Here is a 25,624-nt window from a genome sequence, read left to right on the forward strand (position 1 = left end):
TCACTATTTATTTTAAAATACAATTACACTGAAAAAACGTTGAAAGTCATGAACTGAAATTGAGATTTTTCACTTCAGCGTACAAAATGGCCTTGAATTAATTTGGTTAGAGGCGAGTTATCATGTTTACTATGTAATTAATCTCACCTGTGGTAAATTGCAGGTGCCTACTGGGTAAAAATAGCCATTCAACCAGTTTTGAAAAGAGAAAACTGAACATTCTGCTCCATTGCACTCCATTGTAAAGTGCAACTGTGCCAATATTTGACATCTGTATAGTGTATGCGTCAACAACGAAGCAATACTTTGTGAGCTGCTATGGTATGCATCCTCCTTGAAACCTTCCTGTTTATTTATGAAGCTCTTCTCTAAAGTACATTGCTCTGAAGATAGCCATACTAACCTTGGTAGTGCACACCAATACAACGGGAAAGGGAGAGCAATCAGAGTTTCCTACAGCACACTCATAAATGGAACGGGCATCCTTGGGAGAGAAGAGAACCCAACAAAGGTACGGATGCTGTAGAGCGGAAAGCTCTTTCCACAAGTATGACATTAACTATGTCCCTCCCTTGTGTATCCTATTGTCCCTATATTTATCTGTGTTCATGTGCATATGAGACCTTTTACAAGGTCTCCTTTACAACTTCTACCTTCCGTACAATTCATCAGTTTTTTTGCATGTCAAAGATGCTCAACACCTGTTTGAGCTGCAAGGTTGTTCTGAAATGGCAAGTACTCGGTACAGAAGAGAGACAGGAACAGGAAATTACATTGTTCCTCACAAAACAAGACCCTCGATGAGACCTACTGTACAGGAGTCTAATTTGTGTAGTCTATATAGTCTATGATGCTCATTGAGTATAGTGAATCACTACTTGCATTATCTGCAATTCCTTTACCCTCTGCCTATTAAAGAGTCACAACATTCTGTCAAAACACAAACAAAATGAATATGTCTGACAGGAAAAGTGTGTCAAAATTCTCAGATATATCGCTATGGCTTGTGTTTGCATTTCTCACTGTTTAGTAAGCACTCCCAGTCAGTCCTATCTAATCAGATGAGTTAGTCTAAATTATGCATGTGGACCCGGCTGGGCTCACTTGCGAGCAGCCAAACCCCCCTGGTGAGAACTCAGCAGGGAGAGGCAGAATAAACTGCTGGAGGATTTCTGCCACCTAGCTCCCCGCCCCTCCGCTCTCCACAGAAATGGGATTAGGCCCACAACTGTTTGTACACCCCCCTGTTAGACATCCTAAAACACTGCCTTGTTGATTTAGAGTGTGGGAGAGAAAGTGTGTGTGTGCGTGGCGTTTATTAGTGAGGAGGACTTTAATATAATGCTATTACCTAGGTGTGTGTGTGTCTGTGTGTCTGTCTGTGCATGATTAACAGTGAAGATAACTCTAAAATAATCCTATTATCTGTTTGATGTTTTCACATGAGATATAATTCCACAGTAATGACAAAATATATTTGAAGATGAAAAATATAACAAATGTTGATGAGAGACCCAGGCAAATGTATACATAGCCATAAAGATCCATTTGAAGTAATATACATGTAAGCCCCAGGTGATAACAGGTATAAAGATCAGGTAGTTCTTTAGTATAACACAAAACAATCTCTAAAATCAGACAAAGATGTTCTGCATGGGTTAAATACTGCACACAGTACTTGACACTGTGCAATACAGCACTTCAACCAGCAACCTGACAGACTGTCTATTGGCATTGGCTCTGCTTGGCAATAGTCCCTCTGCCAGAGGGAGGTTTAGAACAGCTTGACTGGGCTGTCAGAATAAGCCTGACTCAGGTGTTAACTCCACTGGAGCAGGGCCATCAAAGCTACAGCGACACCATTTGAGAAGCAACAAGGGAAGGTAAAGCTGATCCTAGACTAGCCCTTAGAGCTCTCTCGCTGGACCATCAGCCCAGTATGTGAGAGAGAATGTGCTACAATGCAAGGAATCAAATTCCAAGGTTCATGTGGTGCATTTAAATAGTGTGGGTTTAATTATGGATCATATATTATTGATCTGTTTACTATTCCTCTATTTGCTTGCACCATATGCTACCTGTGTACAGAGAAGAGTGATGCTGTCTGTGGTGCTGAAATTAATTACCACAGCGTACTGAGAAGAGGGATGTTGTCCATGGTGCTGATATAAGGTACAACACAGAGAATATCGTTGCTGTCCGTGGTGCTGATGTCAAGTATTATGATGAGTGGGGCTGTCCATAGTACTGATATCAAGTACTACTACTACTACTACGGAGAAGACGGGGTACTGTCCGTGGTGCTGATATAAAGTCCTACAGCATGAAGTAGATGTGTGCTGTCCATGGTGCTAAGGCAGATATCCACTCCACTCTGTCACGTTCGTTGTATAAAGGACTGGACCAAGGTGCAGCGTGGTATGCGTACATGTTTAATTTATAAATAAACACTTGACAAAATAACAAAAGCAACTGAAAGTGAAGTTCTAAACGCTATCAGCAACAAGCCTAAACAGAATCAGAAACAAGACCCCCCACATAGGTAGGCAAAATGGCTGCCTAAGTATGATCCCCAATCAGAGACAACGTTCGACATCTGCCTCTGATTGGGAACCACACCCGGCCAACATAGAAACAGAATACACTAGATTCTATCCAAATCACACCCTGACCTAACCAAACAGAGAATACAGGTGATCTCTAAGGTGACACACACTAACTTGACATACACGCATGCAAATATAATTTTTGCGCAAAACTCCCATTGATTTCAAGGCATGACTAAACAAATGTTAAATTTCCACTTGCATACGTCGAGTGAAGCCTTGGCACATAGAGTGGAAGGGCGCTATACATAGTGCTAAATCAGAGCTCCGTGGAGGGGAGGAGGGGAAGAGAACTCGGTGCCTTTTGGATACAGGAGAAATTAAAGATTCCTATTCAGACCGGCTTTCCACCGAATCACTCGTAGCATCCACAATCAGAACTACCGCAACTACTTTTTCAGCTACTTATTTATCTCACTCAACTTGCTGACTATAGTAATATTACACACCTTATATCGATATACACATATTAAAAACAAACAACCTCTATTTGTCATTGCCCTTGCAGTACTTCCGTAATCATATGCAGGCTCTACAGCACATATGTTCCAGGTTGATAAATAAGTGAAAGCCATACTGACAGCCTATAGGGAGGAGGTCAGAGACCTGGCCGTGTGGTGCCAGGATAACAACCTCTCCCTCAACGTGACCAAGACAAAGGAGATGATTGTGGACTACAGGAAAAAAAAGAGGACTGAGCACGCCCCCATTCGCACCGAAGGGGCTGTAGTGGAACAGGTTGAGAGCTTCAAGTTCCTTGGTGTCCACACACACGAAGACAGTCGTGAAGAGGGCACGACAAAGCCTATTCCTCCTCAGGAGACTGAAAAGATTTGGCATGGGTCCTCAGATCCTCAAAAAATTATACAGCTGCACCATCGAGAGCATCCTGACTGGTTGCATCACCGCCTGGTATGGCAACTGCTTGGCCTCCGACCGCAAGGCACTACAGAGGGTAGTGCGTACGGCCCAGTACATCACTGGGGCCAAGCTTCCTGCCATCCAGGACCTCTATACCAGGCGGTGTCAGAGGAAGGCCCTCAAAATTGTCAAAGACTCCAGCCACCCTAGTCATAGACTGTTCTCTCTGCTACCGCACGGCAAGCAGTACCGGAGTGCCAAGTCTAGGTCCAAAAGACTTCTCAACAGCTTCTACCCCAAGCCATAAGACTCCTGAACAGCTAATCATGGCTACCCGGACTATTTGCACTGCCCCCCCCACCCCATCTTTTTACGCTGCTGCTACTCTGTTAATTATTTATGCATTGTCACTTTAACTCTACCTATATGTACATATTACTTCAACTACCTCAACTAGCCGGTGCCCCTGCACCGGTACCCCCCTGTATATATAGCCTCCCTACTGTTATTTTATTTTACTTCTGCTCTTTTTTTCTCAACACTTTTTTGTTGTTGTTTTATTTTACTTTTTTATTAAAAATAAATGCACTGTTGGTTAAGGGCTGTAAGTAAGCATTTCACTGTAATGTCTGCACCTGTTGTATTCGGCGCATGTGGCCAATACAATTTCATTTGATTTGATCTTCTCGGAAAAGATGAAAAAAAAAAAAGTGGGTACAGGCTGAAATCTAGTTGCGAGGCAGGGAGTCGGAGTCAGGGAAGGAGCGCGACCTAAACATGCATCCGTGACTCCCTGGGGTACGGACGCCTGCTTTTTTATTGGACAAATTTGTTCCCCTCACATCTCTCACTCTGTCTCGCCCCCTTTTCTCTCTCCTCCCTCTCTCTTTCACAGAGGCAGAGGAGTGAGAGCTTCACTTATAAGAAATGTCAATGCTGAGCATCACCTGTGTGTCCTTCATATCTGACCTGTGCTGCAAACGAGAGACTTGCATGTCATGCCTCACTCTCTCCCTCTTTTCATTATCCTTAGAAGTTACACAGTAAATAGTGAATTTAATCTTGCTTAATGACAATGTTTGGCATAGCTCAGACATAACGCCATTTACAGTATATCAGTGCTAATGCTATGTAACAAAAAAAAACTGCCATGCAGTTAGCCTACTTAGAACAATGTGGACTGCAAACATTTGTAACATATTTAGCAAATATGGGATAGACCTACATTTTGTTATTTTGTTTCTGTAGGCTATTTATAATGGACTAACATTCGTCTCTCTCTCTCTCTCTCTAAGATTGAGAAGCACATTCATTCCATCTCCATTAAACAGACGCAGTATACCCGAATACTGGCATTTCCTTTCTACATCTTTGTCAAATTTACCATGCACCCTCCCTCCTCCCCCTCATATCCCTGCTGTCTCTTTGACAAGATAAACCTTAAGGGGAGAGTGAGAGAAAGACAGTTGTATGCCTTTTGTGGGCAGAAAAGCAGCAGAAAGTGTGCCGCCGCCAATCTAGCTGAAGTCTTAATTAACTGAACTAAATAACTAATTATGAAAGTGGGAAGCGGCGGGAGGGAAGGAAAAAAGAACAGAGCATCAGAGGAAGAAAACTTGCTCGTGATGGATGTGTGGCAAGACGGGAGAGCTGGCAGCTTTTGGTAGAAAATATTGTTGTTTAGACTACCCAGTGGCCAACCCACACAGCTCATCAGAGGTTTGTCTTTGTCAAATGCCGGGTGGAAAGACAGCACATCGTCTTCAGAATAAATATCTGTGGGAAGAGCATTCTCTGACTCAAGGTGCCTTTGATTCTTGCCCGTGTTCACAATGAAATTTTTGCTGCCTTTTTTAGGGCTCCACATTTAATGGAATTCACATCGAAATCGCAATATTGACATGTGCAATATCAATATCGCAAGAGCTCCACATTGTAGGCACTATTTTGAAATGCATATCAGCCTCGTGTAATGTCCGTTTTTATAGTTGACTTTGTTTATTTTCTCCTCTTGGGGCTACTTCCCACACACACCAAGCGCCGCCCCCTGTCACTCAAACAGCTCAGGTCCTCCTCGCTGTTAGATTCACTATAAGTTTGCATGCTTTTCTTGTTAGGTCAAATGCAGTCAACCGATTGTTCCAAACAAGAACGATGCTGCTTTCCACTTTGCCTCTTAATATAAGTCATTGTATTTCTATGATTCCAACAGTTCCCCCAAGTTTTGATCTATAAAGCACATCAAATTGCAATCACAATATTTGTTAACAAAATATATATAAATCACATTTCGATTTTTGGCCGATATTGTGCTGCCCTATTTTTTATTTTTATTTGTTATCTCTCCTTCTGTCTGTAAAAAAGAAATACCTCTTACATAAACAATGTCTTGAAAAAATGTGAATAACCCAATTACCTTGTACCAGGTTTGATTATGTCATACTTGGATGAGGTACAAAGAATGTGAATTGTTGATGTAGATAACCAAGATGGCTGGTCTACCTGGCCCTTAGAGCTAGGACCCGAGAACACTCATCATGAACCAGATCAGACAGAATAGCTACCGCTAACTGCTAACAAACTCCCCAAAGAGATTGCCTGAAACAGCTGTCTAGCAGGCTAACATCATCCTGCATCCCTGCCTTCAACGAAATTGCCTGTTCTTCAGACAAATAGACTTAATTTACCCTGGTTGGTTTGCAATACAGACTTTTTTCTTCCCTCCAGTCGCAGACATAATCATCCCTTCCCTTTCCTAGAGCAGCACGGCCTTCAACCAAGGTCACATATAAAAGTGTCGCACATCTTGCCAAAACCATTTACCTTGTCCTTTGTCTTTTGTCCCTTGAACACTTCTATCTCTTTTTTCTCCTCCATGCTGGATCAATGCCAGACCTTTAAACAGAGAATCTACCTGTTTGCTAATCAGGCTGGCTGCTAAAGAGAGTAACAGCGAGGAAAGTCTACATGCAGCCGAAGGTTACACTGTGATTTCATTACACAGTAAAACATTGGGCTGGCGTGGAGGGTTTGAATACTCTGCATATCAAATGTCCTTTAGACCTCCGCACATCAAACAGAACAAGGCAATTCATTAAAAACCACATTCAATTATAATGGTGAGTCTGTTGCTCTTTTAACTAAGCAGGGTTATGCAAACAGTATGTCTTTGGATCTGTAGATCATAGTGCGCACAGTATGTTTGTATGGTCCTGTGTGCATTATGGTAGGTGGGTTGCTCATCCATAGTAAATTGTCTGGTCTATTGTGTAACTTCTACAAAGCTGTTGTTTGCATAAGTTGTCCTTATTGCACGATGAGAAAACGTGTTTGTTTGCCATATCATTATCAGTACCTGCCCTATTCAATCAAAACTAGTAACCTAGTTTTCTGGAAATATAAAACAGAAATCCCTCTGACATGGCACAGTTACAACATGTTTGGCAGAGTTTCCAATCTGTTCTGCATAAGCGACCTGTCCATTCAGTGGAAAATGCATAGACTGTATATGACACCTTTTTCTATTACAGTGAACAGAACACAGAGGACTGAGTCTCAGTTCCCCTGCCCCAGTTAGTCTCTGAAGCTCTATGCTCCTCAAATTCAACTCTGGACCTTGAAGCCAGTTCCACTGTTTTTAAAAAAAATTGTTGTTCCCCTCTAATCAGGGACTGATTTAGACCTGGGACACCAGGTGGATGCAATTCATTATCAGGTAGAACAGAAAACCAGCAGGCTCAAAACCTCGTAGGGTAAGAGATGAATACCCCTGCCTACGACATAGTCTAAATGGATAATCTCCAAATCCATTGACCCTAAGGCACCATAATAACAGATAAGGGAAATGCATCCAGGTGAGATAGCACTTTGATATGAACTGTGAAATCAAGCGAGCTGGCTCCTTTCCCTTCTGTAAACAATGACGCACTTTGTCAAAAAGCCGGGAAATCAGGTTTGAACTATATTCCCCTTTAGAGACTGATCAATATTGCAGTGTGGAAGGCACTAGAGGGATAGGAACCTAATTAGCTTAAAAGCTTGTGATAATTTGATTGTGAGTAATGAGGCGTGTACGATTAAAAACAAATATTTACATTTTAGAACACGCTTTCCCTTTAATAATCTGTGGTTTGAAATAATCATGACAGGCCATGATAATCAGGTTACCACACATAATGTTGATCTATCTATCTCTAACTGCTGAGTATGAACTCTAAAAATAGGCTGTCACTAGCTAACTCTCTGGTGTGAAACGTATGACAGAGATCTTTGCTTCTCGTGCTTCTACATCTGCATTGCTTGATGTTAGGGGTTTTAGGCTGGGTTTCTGTATTAACACTTTGTGACATCTGCTGATGTAAAAAGGGCTTTATAAATACATTTGAACAGGGCTGGCATCACAACACCTTCTCTGTACAACATGTATATTTCATTTTGACACAGAACTAAAGCGCATATCTAATTATAATACTGATATACAGTGTCAGTTAATGTGACGACCCTCCCACTCTGTCTGCCGTATTCTCTCTTTGCTCTTGTTTCCTTATTAGGATGCCGGTGGGCGGAGTTGGGAGGGTCGTCAGCTACATGGGAAACACCTGGGCCGGGTGTGTCCCAGCATAAATGGACCTCTTCCACATTCATTGAGGAGACTCTCTCCAGGCAGATACTTTGACTTTGGTTGTGGTATTTTTGTGGCCTTTTTGGTTGTTTGCTTTGGCACCTCTCAATACTTTTCCATATTACATTTATGCAAGCAAACACTCACTTACACTACTGATTACTGATTACACACCCCATTGTTATTTGAGTTAGTTTACTTTAGTTAATAAATATATACTTTAAGTATTCCTTGTCTCCACGTGTCTCCCTTTTGTTACGAACTTGAGCCGGTTCGTGACAAAACTGCCAACATTTGTCTCCACCCTATGGCAAAATGTGTAGAATTTCAGGAAATTAGCTGTAAAACTGCAAATTCTTCCCATGGCAAACTTAAAAAACGTTTTAAATTTTTTATTCGCTGTCACAAGGGGGCTCCGCTACAAATGTTTGCTCGCAAGGTGGGAGGTTATGGATGTGGGTACGCAGACCCACGAGCCACTGCGGCCCCTCATGATGAGTTCTGTTTTTTTGTGGCCCACACCCCAATCAAAGTTGCCCATTCCTGATCTAAGTGATTGATAGTTGGTATTCAGCAGTCAAAAAAGTATGCCTTATTTACTTTGAAGAACTACTAAATAGAGATTTTGTCAGACAGCATAAGGAGCAGCTCTATAGAGATGAGATGACGACTTGGAATTAAATAATAAAGTCATCAAATAAAACAAATACTTTATTAAAATAAAGTAATGTTAATAAGTGATAAGCAGTCACTAAAATAATGGGACTTTTATTAAATATGCAATATGCAGAAATCGCTCCGGCATTTCCTGGATGCTAAAATTCTAATAGTTCACCTAATTTCAGTTTGTGACAAAATAAGCAAGTATAGTGTAGAGCAGGGGTGTCAAACTCATTCCATGGAGGGCCTAGTGTCTGCAGCTTTTAGTTTTTTCATTTCAATTAGGCCCTAGTCAACCAGGTGAGGGGAGTTCCTTACTAATTAGTGACCTTAATTCATCAATCAAGTACAAGGGATGAGCAAAAACCTGCAGAAACTCGGCCCTCCATTTGACACCTGTGGTGTAGAATCATTGTACCATCTAAACTGCTGTGAAATATATTTTCCATAACCGAAAATATAGTATTTTCAGCTGTTTGAAGCTGATGTACAAAACCGAAAGTAGAAGACTCAAAAACGAAACTTAAGAACGGGAAGCATAGAAATAGCGCACATAGAACAGATCTACCGCTTCTTAGACTTGCTTTCAATGACAATGACAGATCTATAACTCATGAATTTGGTCGGGTCGCCCAAAAGTTACAAATTGCAGTTTTAATTGTTTTATTCAGTGTTGTTACTGCATTCAACCCACATAATGCATAGTACATTTAATGTCCCCCCCAAAAAAAGTATCAACTGAACCGACCTCTAAAACCACTAATTGCTCAGCACTACCACATACACACTGACTGCTGCCTCTCCTCTCCTCCTCCCTCATCACCAGCAGTGTGTGGGTGGACAGTCCCCAGGGAAAACACACACACACTGATTTTGTGCAAGAATGACTGGCAGCTTCTAGTTCACATATTCCCAACTTTTTAATGAGGTCTGAGTCATGTGAAATGCCACAGTCCAAACCCCATAGGAAATCAACTAGCTATATAGAGCGACAGGCTTGTGTGACTGACGTTTTCTTGTATTAGGCCTAATGTGAGACGTTAATGGATATGTAGACATTGGCACAGCATTTTGTTGAACAGTAAAAATGGCTCATACTGTCTATTAGAATGTTCTGATATTTTAGGACAACAAGCAATAGCTTGACATTGACAACAAATTAACAAACCAGCAACTATTTTGATTTGAGGTTCTACCTAGCTTGTCAGTACTTATATGTTATATACCTACCCCACTGTTAACTGTCACGAACCGGCTCAAGTTCGTAACAAAAGGGAGACACGTGGAGACAAGGAATACTCAAAGTATATATTTATTAACTAAAGTAAACTAAATCAAATAACAATGGTGTGTGTAATCAGTAATCAGTAGTGTAAGTGAGTGTTTGCTTGCATAAATGTAATATGGAAAAGTGTTGAGAGGTGCCAAAGCAAACAACCAAAAAGGCCACAAAAATACCACAACCAAAGTCAAAGTATCTGCCTGGAGAGAGTCTCCTCAATGAATGTGGAAGAGGTCCATTTATGCTGGGACACACCCGGCCCAGGTGTTTCCCATGTAGCTGACGCACCCTCCCAACTCCGCCCACCGGCATCCTAATAAGGAAACAAGAGCAAAGAGAGAATACGGCAGACAGAGTGGGAGGGTCGTCACACCCCCCATAAGACCGGGGACCAACAAGGACCCCGGACCAATGTACCAGCCCCCGCGTCCCAAACCGACAAATTGTACATGTTCACACCTCCACTTGCCCCACCCATCATCCTCCTCTCCAGACCTCAGCAACCTTTACACAGGAAGCAACCTTTAAGAGGAAAGAAGAACCCAAGACTAGGAGGGGACAAACAGGAAAGATAGAACATGACAAAATCAAACAATGGTCGGTCACATCAATATTCATGAACAGGGCGCACGAGAGAGCGCATCAGCAATCACGTTCGAAAGCCTGTTGACAATGAGAAGACCATACGTACACAGCCTTAGCTTTCAGCAAATCTGTCAAGGGAGCGACCACAGTAGAGAAGTTCATACAAAAACCACAATAATACCCAATCATTCCCAAGAAACGCATCAGTTCCTTTTTAGTAGTTGGTAGTGGAAAAGCATCAATAGCTACCACTTTAGCCCGAACAGGACGCACTTCACCCTGCCCAACCACCTTTCCAAGGTATGTAACAGTCGCCTGAGCAAACTCACATTTAGCCAAATTTATCGTAAGGCAACCCGCAGCCAGACGTCCGAACAAGGCTTGAATACGGGACAGATGTTCCTCCCAAGTATCTGCATATATCACTACATCGTCCAGATAAACAGCGCACCCGGCCAGACCAGAGACAACCCTGTTCATAAGTCGCTGAAAAGTGGCAGGCGCATTACGCAGTCCGAAACTCATAACCGAATACGAGTACAGACCAAAAGGTGTAATAAAGGCAGAGATTTCACGTGCCCTACTCGTCAGTGGCACCTGCCAATACCCCTTTAACATGTCAAATTTGCTCACATTTTTACATTTACATTTTAGTCATTTAGCAGACGCTCTTATCCAGAGCGACTCACAAATTGGTGCATTCACCCTATAGCCAGTGGGATAACCACTTTACAATTTTTTTGGGGGGGGGGTAGAAGGATTACTATATCCTATCCCAGCTTAGCTGCGCCGACTTGATCAACGCAGTCCTCCATCCGAGGAAGACGAAATGAATCCGGCTTAGTGACATCGTTTACCTTACGGTAGTCCGTACAAAATCTATTTGTTCCATCCGATTTACTGACCAAGATACAGGGAGAAGCCCAACTGGAGAAAGAAGGCTCCGCTACCCTACTCTCCAGCATGCACCCGACCTCAGCATCCAGACAACGCAGTCTCTCGGAAGAAACTCCACAGAACCGTTGACGAATGGGGTCAGCATCTCCAATGTCAACATCATGTTCTATTAAGTTTGTACGTGTAGGTGTATCAGAAAACAACCCTGGAAATCTCCGAATCAAACCAACCATCTCTTTCCGCTCATCAACAGGTAGATGAGTAAGAAGGCTATCTAAAATCTCCAGTGTCTCTGAATTTTTCAATCTACCCTGCAATATGCAATCGTCAGGACCAGAAACATCTTCCTGCTCCTGCACAGACCTAGCATGACCAGCACTCTTGGAATAAACAGTATCAGCCAAAAGAACAGCCTTACCGTCCTCTGTAGACTCCCCCTGTTCAGTCTCAGAGGAACGTGCATAATAGGGTTTTAACAAATTTACATGGCACAGTTGGTTTGCTTTCCTCCGTTCTGGAGTGGCAACTAGATAATTTTGCTCAGTGTACTGGCGCACCACTGTATATGGACCTTGAAGCTTGGCTTGAAAAGGAGAACCAACAATTGGCAGCAGAGCCAGAACCTGATCACCTGGACTAAAGTGACGAGGCTCAGCTCGGCGATCATATATGCTCTTCACCCTGTCCTGTGAAGATGATAGCTTCTCTTTAGCCATTTCACCAGCGGCATACAAGCGTCGCTGAAAATCACCCACATATGATAACAGGGACTGAGGAGGCTCGGGAGACTTCCAGTCATCCTGGAGAACAGATAAAAGCCCACGCACCCGATGTCCAAACACTAGGTCATTTGGGCTAAAACCCGTGCTCTCCTGTGAAACCTCCCTAGCTGCTAACAATAACCAAGGCAACCCCTCCTCCCAATCCTTTTCCATCTCAGTACAATAAGCTCTCAACAACGACTTAAGTGTTTGATGGAAACGTTCCAGTGCTCCTTGACTTTGGGCATGATAGGCGCTAGACAAGTTGTGTTTAATATGGAGTTGTTGGAGAACCTGACCAAAGAGATTAGAGGTGAAATTAGATCCTTGATCACTTTGAATGACCTTAGGGATTCCAAACAGTGAGAGAAACTGAGTCAAAGCTTTTAACACAGCCTTAGTCGTGATAGACCGGAGAGGATAGGCAGCAGGAAACCTAGTGGTCTGACACATCACAGTCAACAAATAATTACTACCCTTTCTAGAACGAGGCAGAGGACCAACACAGTCAATAATCAAATACTCAAAAGGTTTACTGAGTACAGGAATAGGGAACAGTGGTACCGGCTTAATAGCTTGATTAGGTTTACCAGTTAATTGACAGGTGTGACAAGTTTTGATGAAATCAGAAACATCCCTCTTTAATCTTGGCCAAAAGAAATGTCGTAATATACGATTGTAGGTTTTTCTCACACCCATATGCCCAGCAACGTCATTGTGAGAAGTTGTTAGCACCAACTCACGAAGCTTAACTGGTACCACCACCTGACTAATCGCCTCCCCCAGAAAACAACTACCATGAGACATCCACTTTCTCATCAGGACCTCCTCTTGGAGAAAATAGCCCTGTGCGACATCTCCCAACTGTTCCACAGGCACAATTTGGTCCCGCAACTCTTCTAATGTAGGGTCAGTCCGTTGCGCCTCGATTAAATCGGAGCGGGATATAGATAACGGGATAACTGTGACACTCTGGCTCCATGGACTTTGATTATTGAGCCAGGGTTGTTCATTTTCATTGTTTGGGTGTATTTCTATGTTGGGTATTCTAGTTGTTCATTTCTATGTTTGGTGATTGTTCTTGATTAGTCATATGACTCCCAATCGGAGGTAACGAGTGTCAGCTGTCGGCTCGTTATCTCTGATTGGGAGCCATATTTAAACTGTGTGGTTTCTCCTTGGTTTTGTGGGTTTTTGTTCCGTTTCAGTCTTAGTCACTGTTGGACTTCACTATCGTCTTTTGTTTTGTAGTTACGTGCTTTCTTTATTAAAGTCATCATGTTCACTCAACGCGCTGCGTATTGGTCTGCTCCCTTTATAGACGATCGTGACAGAAAAACCCACCATAAGAGGACCAAGCAGCGTGTCAAGCGGCAACAGGACCCAGCTCCAAAGGATTCCTGGACATGGGAGGAGATTTTGGACGGAAAAGGGTCCTGGACTTGGGAGGAAATCCTGGAGGGGATGGATCGCCGTCCATGGAGCGAAACAGTGGAGAGGCGACGGAGAGAGGAGCAACGGCGTCGGCAGGGCCATCGTCGGAGGGACGAGAGGCAACCCCAAAAAGTTTTTTGGGGGGCACATGGCTTAGCGGCTGGGCAGCAGGAGGCTGCCACAGGGAGACGTGGAGAGAAGGCTATCGGATTACGGGAGCCATTGGCGAGTAGGGGAAGGGAAGTTGTTGCGGCACGGCGTGAGAGACTGATGTGTGTTACCAGTCCGGTCCGGCCCGTTCCTGATCCCCAGTTAAGGCCAGTGGTGTGTGTTCCCAGTACGGACCGGCCTGTTCCTACTCCACGCACCAAGCCCACGGTGTGCGTCGCCAGCCCAGCCCGGCCTGTTCCTGCTCCACGCACAGAACCTACGGTGTGCGTCGCCAGCCCAGCCCGGCCTGTTCCTGCTCCACGCACAGAACCTACGGTGTGCGTCGCCAGCCCGGTTCGGCCTGTTCCTGCTCAACGCACCAAGGCTATAGTGTGCGTCGACAGCCCAGCCCGGCCTGTTCCTGCTCCACGCACAGAACCTACGGTGTGCGTCGCCAGCCCAGCCCGGCCTGTTCCTGCTCCACGCACAGAACCTACGGTGTGCGTCGCCAGCCCGGTTCGGCCTGTTCCTGCTCAACGCACCAAGGCTATGGTGTGCGTCGACAGCCCAGCCCGGCCTGTTCCTGCTCCACGCACAGAACCTACGGTGTGCGTCGCCAGCACAGCCCGGCCTGTTCCTGCTCCACGCACAGAACCTACGGTGCGCGTCGCCAGCCCGACCCGGCCTGTTCCTGCCACTCGCACCAAACCGACGGTGCGCGTCGCCAGCCCGGTCCGGCCTGTTCCTGCCACCCGCACCAAGTCTACGGTGCGCGTCGCCAGCCCGACCCGGCCTGTTCCTGCCACTCGCACCAAACCTACGGTGCGCGTCGCCAGCCCGGTCCGGCCTGTTCCTTCTCCCCGCACTTGCCCTGAGATGCGTGTCCTCAGCCTGGGACCACCAGTTCCGGCACCACGCACTAGGCCTTATGTGCGTTCCCAGGGTCCAGCATGCCCTGTTGCTTCTCCCCGCACTAGCCCTGAGATGCGTGTCCTCAGCCCGGGACCACCAGTTCCGGCACCACGCACCAGGCCTATAGTGCGTCTCGGCCGGCCAGAGTCTGCCGTCTGCCCAACGGCGCCTGAACTGCCCGTCTGCCCAACGGCGCCTGAACTGCCCGTCTGCCCAACGGCGCTTGAACTGCCCGTCTGCCCAACGCCGTCTGAACTGCCCGTCTGCCCAACGCCGTCTGAACTGTCCGTCTGCCAAGCGCCGCAGGAACTGCCCGTCTGTACTGAGCCTGCAAAGCCGCCCGTCTGCCATGAGCCTTCAGAGCCGTCCGCCAGACCGGAGCCGCTAGAGCTCTCCGCCAGACAGGAGCAGCCAGAGCCTTCCGCCAGACAGGATCAGCCAGAGCCTTCCGCCAGACAGGATCAGCCAGAGCCTTCCGCCAGACAGGATCAGCCAGAGCCTTCCGCCAGACAGGATCAGCCAGAGCCTTCCGCCAGACAGGATCAGCCAGAGCCTTCCGCCCAGACAGGATCAGCCAGAGCCTTCCGCCAGACAGGATCAGCCAGAGCCTTCCGCCAGACAGGATCAGCCAGAGCCTTCCGCCAGACAGGATCAGCCAGAGCCTTCCGCCAGCCAGGATCCGCCAGAGCCGTCCAGCCAGGATCCGCCAGAGCCAGCCAGCCAGGATCCGCCATTCAGTCCGGTGCTGCCCCTCAGGCCGGTGCTGCCCCTTAGTCAGGTACTGTCCCTTAGTCCGGTGCTGCCCCTTAGTCCGGTGCCGCCCCTTAATCCAGTGGGGTTTAGTCGGGGGGTGGTCATGTGGAGGGGGCTACGGAAGCGGATAGTGACTAAGGTGGGGTGGGGACCACGACCTGGGCCAGAGCCGCCACCATGGACAGACGCCCACCCAGACCCTCCCCTAGACTGTATGCTGGTGCGCCCGGAGTTCGCACCTTTAGGGGGGGGTACTGTGACACTCTGGCTCCATGGACTTTGATTATTGAGCCAGGGTTGTTCATTTTCATTGTTTGGGTGTATTTCTATGTTGGGTATTCTAGTTGTTCATTTCTATGTTTGGTGATTGTTCTTGATTAGTCATATGACTCCCAATCGGAGGTAACGAGTGTCAGCTGTCGGCTCGTTATCTCTGATTGGGAGCCATATTTAAACTGTGTGGTTTCTCCTTGGTTTTGTGGGTTTTTGTTCCGTTTCAGTCTTAGTCACTGTTGGACTTCACTATCGTCTTTTGTTTTGTAGTTACGTGCTTTCTTTATTAAAGTCATCATGTTCACTCAACGCGCTGCGTATTGGTCTGCTCCCTTTATAGACGATCGTGACAATAACAGGGAAAACAGTAACCGACTTCTTTGTTGTATTCTCGTTAGCCAGTTCCATGACCAGGTCGTCATAGATCATAGAACGCGTCACTGCACACGCAGAAAACACCTCTGGGAAATTCTGCGCACTCTCATCAGGAATCCCTACAATTGACGGCTTAGTGGAAACCACTAAAGATGGAAACGCGATAGGCCACACACGCTCCCCAGCCAAGTTATTTCCAAGGATCACGTCAATACCCTCAATAGGCAATGAAGGACGCACCCCCACAACAACCTCACCTTTCACCAGTCCACAATCCAACATCAGTTTATGCAATGGAACTGACAGTGTTCAAACCTATTCCCCTAATTAGAACACTATTCCCCGAATCAGTCTCCGCAGAGAAGGGTAACACAGATTCCAACACAAATGATTCAGAGGCACCTGTGTCTCTTAGGATCTTTACTGGCACTAGGTTCTTACTTCCTACCATAGACACAAAACCCTCCGTAACGAAAGGTAAATAGTCGGGATCAATATAACCTTTCACCTGGCTCTGGCCATGAGACAATGCGTCAGGAGTGAACTGATGTGGAACAGGCGCTGCTAACGCTGCAGGCCTCGATTTACCATAAGCACCTGTACTGAATTTACCCCTAGACCTAAGAATCGGACATTCATTTTTCCAATGACCTAATTCTTGACAGTAGTGACACTCTTGACCAACGTCAGTTTTACCACGGGTATCAGGCTCAACCCTAGTTGAATGAAACTCTGCCCGGGAACCGAAGTATCTCGGCGAGCGAGGCCCAAATCTCTGCGAACGCCCCCACTCACTCCGAATACGGGGTTCTGCAAAAACATTTTTGTGAGTCAACACATTCATCTGCCAAAACCGCAGCTTCAGCGACAGTCTTTATTTTTCGTTCGTTAATGTACGTCGCTATACGATCAGGGATTGTGTCCTTAAATTGTTCTAACATAATCAGATCACACAGCCCTTGGAAAGTCATAACTGCAGAGGCAGAACACCAGCGATTGAACTGTGAAGATAATATTCGCGCAAACTCAACATGAGTCTGCTGATCATCCCTTTTTAAAGTTCTAAATCGTTGGCGGTAAGCCTCAGGGACCAATTCATAACTCTGTAACACAGCCGTTTTAACCTTCTCATAACTATCACTGTCTGCTACACTAAGAGCTGAATATGCTTCTTGCGCTTTACCAGTCAGCACACACTGCAACATCAAAGTGCGATCAGAATCAGGCCAACTCCTAGCGTCAGCAACACGCTCAAACAACGAAAAGAATGTCTCCGGGTCCTTTTCATTAAACTGGGGCAACAACCGTAAATTCCCAACAATATCAAATGTGTCTGGATTACGACCAAAAGAGGAACGACCCCTAGGTAACTCTGGGTCACCTTCCCAGAGCAAACTCTCCCCCTGAGAGCTTTCCTTCCCCTAACCAACTCTAGTCGCTCTTGTTGCAGCTTGATTTTAGCACGCTCCATATCCTGTTTAAATTCCAATTCCCTTTCATATTTTACCCGATCATGCTCCATTTTAGCTCTTTGTCCATTTCGTTCATGCTCCATTTTAGCTTGTTCATGCTCCAGCTGTAACAGAAGCAGTTCTTTCTGCTGTTCAAAGAGAAGACTACTATGACTAACCGATGGAGCGGTCATTGTAACATATCGGGGAGACAACGTGTCCTCAGCAGAGGCTGCCCCAGTGGTAACATCCAGAATACCACTCTCCATCAAATTGGCCTTCAATATTAACCTAATATAATTTTTTAGGCGTTTATCACTAATTTCAACCTTGTAGTGTTCAGCAACCTTCAACAGCTGTTCTTTAGTACATAATTCTAACAGTTCTTCTGATGGAAAGCGAATGAACTCGTCTACATTAGACGCCATAATCAGGGAAGAAAAAAAAATAATATATATATATATATATATATATCATAATATTCTTGCTCAACCCCTCTGCTGAGCACACCAGACACAAGAGAAATGACAATCACACCGAGCACCACAGAAGAGAGCTGGGATATGGAGCTTCCCCATAACCTACAATAACTCAACCCTAGTCTTCGTGTGGATTCGCGGTGGGTAATTACGCACTGTAGCCCGCTGGCAAGGAATTAAACCCCCCAGCACGCTGGTAGATTCCACCAAGCCACGGATGTGCCCCCGAGACAACTGCTCAGTCCACAGACACCACACAAAAATAACAAACATTTAACCATGCCCAACGTATCCCAAAACACGTCACTAAGCCTATCAGGGGAAAAAGCTATAGCTCCGGGTAGAAAATGTCACTACCCTACCCAATCTCCCACTGAGGTACACAGCCGATTGTACTCACCTCCTCAGACCGATGCCCCAACAGCGAGTAGAGCAAGAGTTTCCAGGCTGGGCAGGGACTGGAAACTAACCAATGTACTCTCTCCAACGCAGTACACAACCCAAAGAAAACCAATACTGGGCCTATCAAACTCAAACAAACTAACCAAATTTACAAAAAAAAAACATACAGAATTGGACATTAACTCCACGTTCTCCCTAACACAACCAGTTCAAGATCCCGGACGAACCCCCACTTGTCACGAACCGGCTCAAGTTCGTAACAAAAGGGAGACACGTGGAGACAAGGAATACTTAAAGTATATATTTATTAACTAAAGTAAACTAACTCAAATAACAATGGGGTGTGTAATCAGTAATCAGTAGTGTAAGTGAGTGTTTGCTTGCATAAATGTAATATGGAAAAGTGTTGAGAGGTGCCAAAGCAAACAACCAAAAAGACCACAAAAATACCACAACCAAAGTCAAAGTATCTGCCTGGAGAGAGTCCCCTTCATGAATGTGGAAGAGGTCCATTTATGCTGGGACACACCCGGCCCAGGTGTTTCCCATGTAGCTGACGACCCTCCCAACTCCGCCCACCGGCATCCTAATAAGGAAACAAGAGCAAAGAGAGAATACGGCAGACAGAGTGGGAGGGTCGTCACAGTTTGCAATATGATAACTGATTATCAATGGGCCCTACCCTGGTCGGTAATTCAACCATGCTTACTACAAATTTAGATAACTTACCAATCTAAAATTGTTTCGCTGACATGGGTTAATTGAGTGACTGCTGATGCACAACCAAATTTCGAAATTGCCCCTTGTGTATTCTATTATTCTAACTCTCAACAGTAAGTTGAGACCCCGACTGAGTTCCCCCCATAAAAAATTATAACAAATATATATATTACTGGCTATGCGGGCCGGCAGTTGCCTATCCCTGACTTAGATCATGTGTATTCATGCTCGCGAAGCAACTGCTTACTATCCCTCTAGATCACCTTTCTCTCTTTTCTCAGTATCTGTGTCTGCTCTGCACAGACCGGACAAGTTTAAGCATGTGCGTAATGGATTATGGTCATTGTAGTTAATTACCACGTTTTCTGCGCTAAACTACTGTATGTAGAATATTGGCCTGTTGGAAACTACAACTCCCTACTACATCGCACAGTTCAGGCTTGATCTGATTTATCTCTACAGAAACGGCACCGAGCTCACAAAAATAAAACGAACAAAATGGAATTCAAATAATTGAACCGACGTCGATCAATTAGTTGTTTAAAAGACGAAAAATAACCCACATTTACATACTAGTATGTGGAGACTGGAGAGGTCGTGGGGACATCAGACCCATGCTGATAGACATCTAATATTTCCAGGACAAGATCTATCTCTGTGTCACTAGTGACACTCTTCAGGCTTACAGCCTTGAGTGTCTCTAGGGAGATGTCAACAACATGTCATATCCTATGTGAGATGGAAGGTCTAAGCACTAAGACTGGGAGCACTAGGAAGTTAAAGGCCTGCCTTAACCATCGATTGCAAGGAGGGATCTGCTATGGTGGCAGATGCAAACTATCCTAAGGTTTGTTTAAGCGATATTACACAGAACTAGCTTGCCGAACAGGACACAGATACCATCTGCAGAGGTTTAGCAGGAGACGGCGGGCTGCCATTCATTTGCCCATGCACTGCAGACTGCAGCTAGGAAGGCAATCTTGGGGTTAAAATGCCCACTTGACACAAAAGACAGCTGCAGACATATGGAGGGTTGTGACTCGTGACACACAGAGGATCTCTAAAAAGGGTAGCTATGACACTTTGAACAGCATCTATTGCAGCAGACATTCAAGAAGATTATCCCCCCACCAATGTTATAATGTTAAAGCAAATTTGGGAGCATTGTAAATTGTTTCTACACTCTAAAAATTAGGGGTTCAACAAGGATTCTTCTAAGATCCTCAAAGTTCTTTGAAGAACCTTACGGTTCTTTTTTTATTTTTTTTATTTTTTCGGGGGTAATGGATCAGCTTAATATTGCAGATAGATTGTATCTTCTATCAATGTAATTGTCTGCATCACTTCCAATCCCCCATGTTTATTTTTATTTTTTATATATATATTCCCCTTTATTACTTTTCAACCCCACCATCCTTTCCCTACTTGGAGTAAATTAGAGAACAACAACGCCCAGGCCTCTACTTCCGGTCTATACTTACTATCTACACCTTATGGACAGAGTTAATTTTACAATAATTCTATATATATATATATATATATATTTTTTTTTTATTTATTTTTTTTTTTGCTCCTGAACTTCTTCTACTCTCAACCTCTCCGATCATTTTCATGATGTCCATCCGGTTTGCTTCTAAATGCCATATCTTTCTAACTGTGCTCTTTCCCAAAAGCTCCCAACATACATCCTATATACTTATTATGGACACAGTATGCTTACATTATTAGCTATCTTTGTTATTATTTGTTGTTGTTTGTTATTAGTCCCATCCTTCAACTCTATTCAATACCTCCCATCTATCTCTTAACACCATCCATATAGGATTTATATTTGCCATATATATTTCAACCGTACTGTGATGTTTTACAAAAGTTCTGAACCTTTCTATTCTCATTGCTTCTACAGATTGTGAATTAAAAATAAACATTTTTGCAAAAAGTATTATTATATTATTGATTGATTGACTATGACTTTTCAGATCACCCAGTAATGCTATCTGCAAGGTTAGTTCCAGGTAAATATTGCAATCCTTTAGCCATTCCTGGACCTGTGTCCAAAAACAAGCTACAAATGGACAGAACCAAAACAAATGATCTAATGATTCTGTCTCTTCACAGCAAAATCTGCAGAGCTGGGAAGATTGTATCCCCCATATAAATAACATTCTATTGGTAGCAAGAATTTTATATAATAATTTAAATTGAAAGATTCTAATTTTTGAATCCGGTGTCATTTTGCGTGTCAGTTCATAAACACTATGCCATGGGATCGGTACGTCAAAGATCTCTTCCCAACTATTTTGCAATCTATATGGGACGGCTGTCAATCCTTTGGTCCTTAAGTGAAACTGATATACTTTTTTATTTATCACAGTTTTCCTTAACCAATTATGTTCTTTAATGCAAGGCCGACAGACAAGTTCCTTACTTTCTCCCCCTTCAACTTTCCTCTTCCACTTTTGCGGTAAGGCTGCAATTATTTGGTTGTAATTTTGGGTAGAGCAGACATTTCCATATGTTTTTGTTAGCTGCATGTGCGACAACTCCACCAGTCCTACCGATGATATCATTTACGAAGATTATACCTTTTTTAAACATTCTGTCAAAAAATAAAGGTTTTTAGTCAATTAGTATATTTGAATTTAACCACAATATTTGTTGCATTATTTGTTCTGTCGTTTCTGGAGGATTAAATTGAAATTGCAACCAACTTTCTATGGCTTGTTTTAGAAATAGTGACATTTGGGACATTATTTCCTTTTCAAATAACTGAAAGTGAGAGGTTGTAATCTGAATAAAGGGAAAAAGGCCTTTCTTGAACAGTGGGTGAGACAATCTTACTAATTTGCTTGAGAACCAGTTCGGATTTAAGTATAACTTTTGGATGACTGAAGGTTTTAGTGATAGGTCTAATGGTTTAATATTTAATAATTTCTGTCCTCCGAATTCATATTCATTATATAAATATGCTCTTTTAATTTTGTCTGGCTTGCCGTTCCAAATAAAATTGAATATTTTTTTCTCATATAATTAAAAAAACTGTTTGCTAGGCGTAGGCAAGACCATAAGCAAATAGGTAAACTGGGATAATACTAAAGAGTTAATCAGGGTGATTTTTCCACAAATTGACAGGTATTTTCCTTTCCATGGTAGTAAGATCTTATCTATTTTTGCTAACTTTCTATTAAAATTTATTGAAGTGAGATCATTTATTTCCTTTGGGATATGTATTCCGAGTATATCCACATCACCATCAGACCATTTTATTGGTAAACTACATGGTAATGTACAAATTGTATTTTTTAGTGATCCAATACGTAATATAGTACATTTGTCATAATTTGGTTTTAATCCAGAGAGGTTAGAAAATGTATCTAGATCCTCTATGAGGCTGTGGAGGGATTCTAGTTGTGAATCTAAAAGAAAACATGAACCTTACGGTTCTTGGCACTGAACCCCATAAGAGGTGGGGTTCATCGAGGAACCTCCTTAGTTGGTGGGGGTTCTTGCAGGAACTGCTCAACTGAAACATTTGGATTTGAAAGGACAGCAGGTACAGGCACTTAACTGAAAAATGTAAAGATCTCCTCCATTTAAGGTAAGGTTTGTGATGGTATGATCTAAATTGATATTGTTTTATGATGATACCATCTATCTTTTCATATTTGTGCAAATCTTTCTAAAACAGAAAATTGACGAAATTCAATGGACAGAGGTAAGAATATGTAGGCTACAAGAATATGTTGAAGGCTAGCTGTATTGGTGCAGATGACTGAACTGCTCACTTTTGTGTCTATAGTATAAGGAGGCATACAAAGGTATGTCAATTGGTATTGGTATGTTATGCAGATCACATTTACCATCCTCCTCCCTTACCTCTTCATTGAAAATCCCATAGGCCTCTACATTATGGACAAGGTAGGTGTGTGAAAACCATTATCAAAACAGTTTTTTTCATTCACATTCAGCACAAAAATCAATCAATTTTATCAATTTTATTTTATATAGCCCTTCTTACATCAGCTAATATCTCGAAGTGCTGTACAGAAACCCAGCCTAAAACCCCAAACAGCTAGTAATGCAGGTGTAGAAGCACGGTATGAATACTGTCGTGTGCATGTTCTGTATAATTACATTTTTTGGGATTCACAGACTTCACCCTCCCTCCACCTCTGATGAATATAACAGGAAACCTGTCCGATCACCATGCACTGCAAAATCATTCTGGCTATGGAGAACATCAACATGCCAGAGAATATACCGATTGGACTTGGGGCTCTGCTGGGAGTTTACCTCATATTTTGATTTTTTTATTCTGCTTTGCCACTAAAATCATAATAAACACTGATAACTAAAATATTGTGATATTGTTATGCGTATTATTATTATTATTATTATTATTATTATTATTATTATTAATAATAATAATAATAATAATAATAGGGGGGGTGTAGTTCTAAAATCAACCCCAAAAGGTTATTTGAGGATCCATTAAAAGCGGTTATTTGAAGAACTTATAGGGGTGCCCCCACAGTTTCAATTTGAAGAACCCCTAAAGGATTCTCCAGGAACCTTTTCTTTTTAGAGTGTACTGAGTTGCAAGGCTATGGGTATGGGTATGACCACACACACACACACACGTGCACTCACAGATTCACAGAGCAATGCTATCCTGTCTACAGTATGTGTTCCAAACCCCAAAGATGTGCACTATAATGACACCTTTTCCTGACATTTGACTACAATACCATTACTTTAGAATACAGGATTATTATCTTCGACTTTAATAGTTGGCTTAGATAAATTGAGTTACAAAGACAAGCATTTGTGTTACTCTTTCCAACTCTTCTTACAAACCAAATGAATTATTTAAAAGCCTCAGTGACACTTAAACCATGTAGCCTACCTACCTGTATTTACATGTGTTTTATATTAAAGCTACAGGCTATTACATCCAATTTTTAACAGCACTGAATATAATGAATTACATGTTAATTACACAATCAAGTTGTTAACACTTTCCCTGAAAACATTCTGAGTTCATATCGATAACTTCAGAAAATCTATAAAGGCACGCGCTACACAAAAATATGTTATCATCTATTCTAAACAAGTAGACTGGTATGGATGCAGGGCAACTTACATCGTTGATTACGACGCTTTCCCTTATACATGGTCATTCTACACGGGTCCAGTTTTGTGAGATGAAAGCCCCTCTGAAACCACGTCGATGCTCAAGAATGTCAGCCTTATCCAACCTGGTATTTGTCTTGAAATAAATCTGCCTTTTCAGAGGAGAATTGAAACCACTTCTTGAGAAAGGACCATACCAATCGCAGCATTCAGAGAGGGGGAGTTTCTTTGTACATGTTGGGATGCTCTCTAGAATGAATTATTAGAGGACATATAGAGTCAAATCTATGGAGTCAAATCCGATTCAAAAGTCGAATGTGCACGAGATAAGCCTTTCTGGTCAATCATTCTTTTGCATCAGTATTAACTTGTTTCAACACTGAAATAAGTCCTCATATTATACTGCATAATTGTAATTACATTCTGACATATCATGTGCCATAACTAACTGCTGCTACTAATGATAGTCATGTAGCCAGTCTATTGCCTTATTCTCCCATTGACTAACCAACATATTAAGACATGAATGTCTGACTGACAAGGGATGTATAGTGAATTTGTGGAGACCAAAAGTATCTTTCTACGAGGCTAGCTCTTGTGCTAATAAGGGTGACTGACTGCAGTACTTGGGTTTCTTTAACACTCTTTCAGACTACCACACAGAAACACCACCAATTGCCCAACTGAAGTCCAATCCCACTTCTGACACTAGTGTAGCAAATTCCGAAAGGGAAGGGACATCAACTCAGTGCCATGCGCGTGTGAGGTGTGTGTACAATGTGTTATTGTGCCAATACAACTCATTCAACAAAAACGGTATTTTGTTTAACAATGACAGGGTCACTACAATATTCAATAATGTACCACCTCTGGGTATTCTTGAGGACATTCTTATCTGTCTTTAATGGGGATTCTGTTGCTAAGGAGACAAGGAGAAGAGGAGCAGTATGTTGATCTTGTGCTTTTTATTCAGCTAATGTACTCTATGCGGTTTGAATTACAACATGTTTTGTCAAGAGGAGAATTATGCCGTGGAGATTAACAATATCAAATCCAATTGCATTGTATGAAAATAGCTAGAAACCATCAATATTCTACAGCTCTCCTCTAAAATGATAAATCATACCTGTTTATTATTTATTCTCAAATGGGAGAATGAATTCCCACCAAATGGATTCAATGAAATTCTGCACAATAATGGATAATCAGAACTTTCATTTAGCGTCTGCTAAATGGCATATTATTATTGTTATTATTATTACAAATATT

At 43.1% G+C, this 25,624-nt stretch overlaps 1 protein-coding gene across 2 annotated transcripts in view; it reads right to left on the reverse strand.

Annotated features, from left to right (window-relative positions):
• LOC121549588 (RNA-binding Raly-like protein) overlaps positions 1 to 24,478 on the reverse strand; it is a 76,490-nt gene extending 52,012 nt beyond the window's left edge. For both annotated transcript variants that reach the window (XM_041861373.1, XM_041861372.1), the window contains exon 1: positions 24,366 to 24,478. In XM_041861373.1, the coding sequence (XP_041717307.1) occupies positions 24,366 to 24,402 (37 nt within the window). In that variant the 5' untranslated portion in view covers positions 24,403 to 24,478. The remainder of the gene's footprint in view (positions 1 to 24,365) is intronic.
• Positions 24,479 to 25,624: the final 1,146 nt, after the last annotated feature.

This window comes from Coregonus clupeaformis, chromosome 34 (genome assembly GCF_020615455.1).
Source record: "Coregonus clupeaformis isolate EN_2021a chromosome 34, ASM2061545v1, whole genome shotgun sequence".
Lineage (NCBI taxonomy): Eukaryota > Metazoa > Chordata > Actinopteri > Salmoniformes > Salmonidae > Coregonus > Coregonus clupeaformis.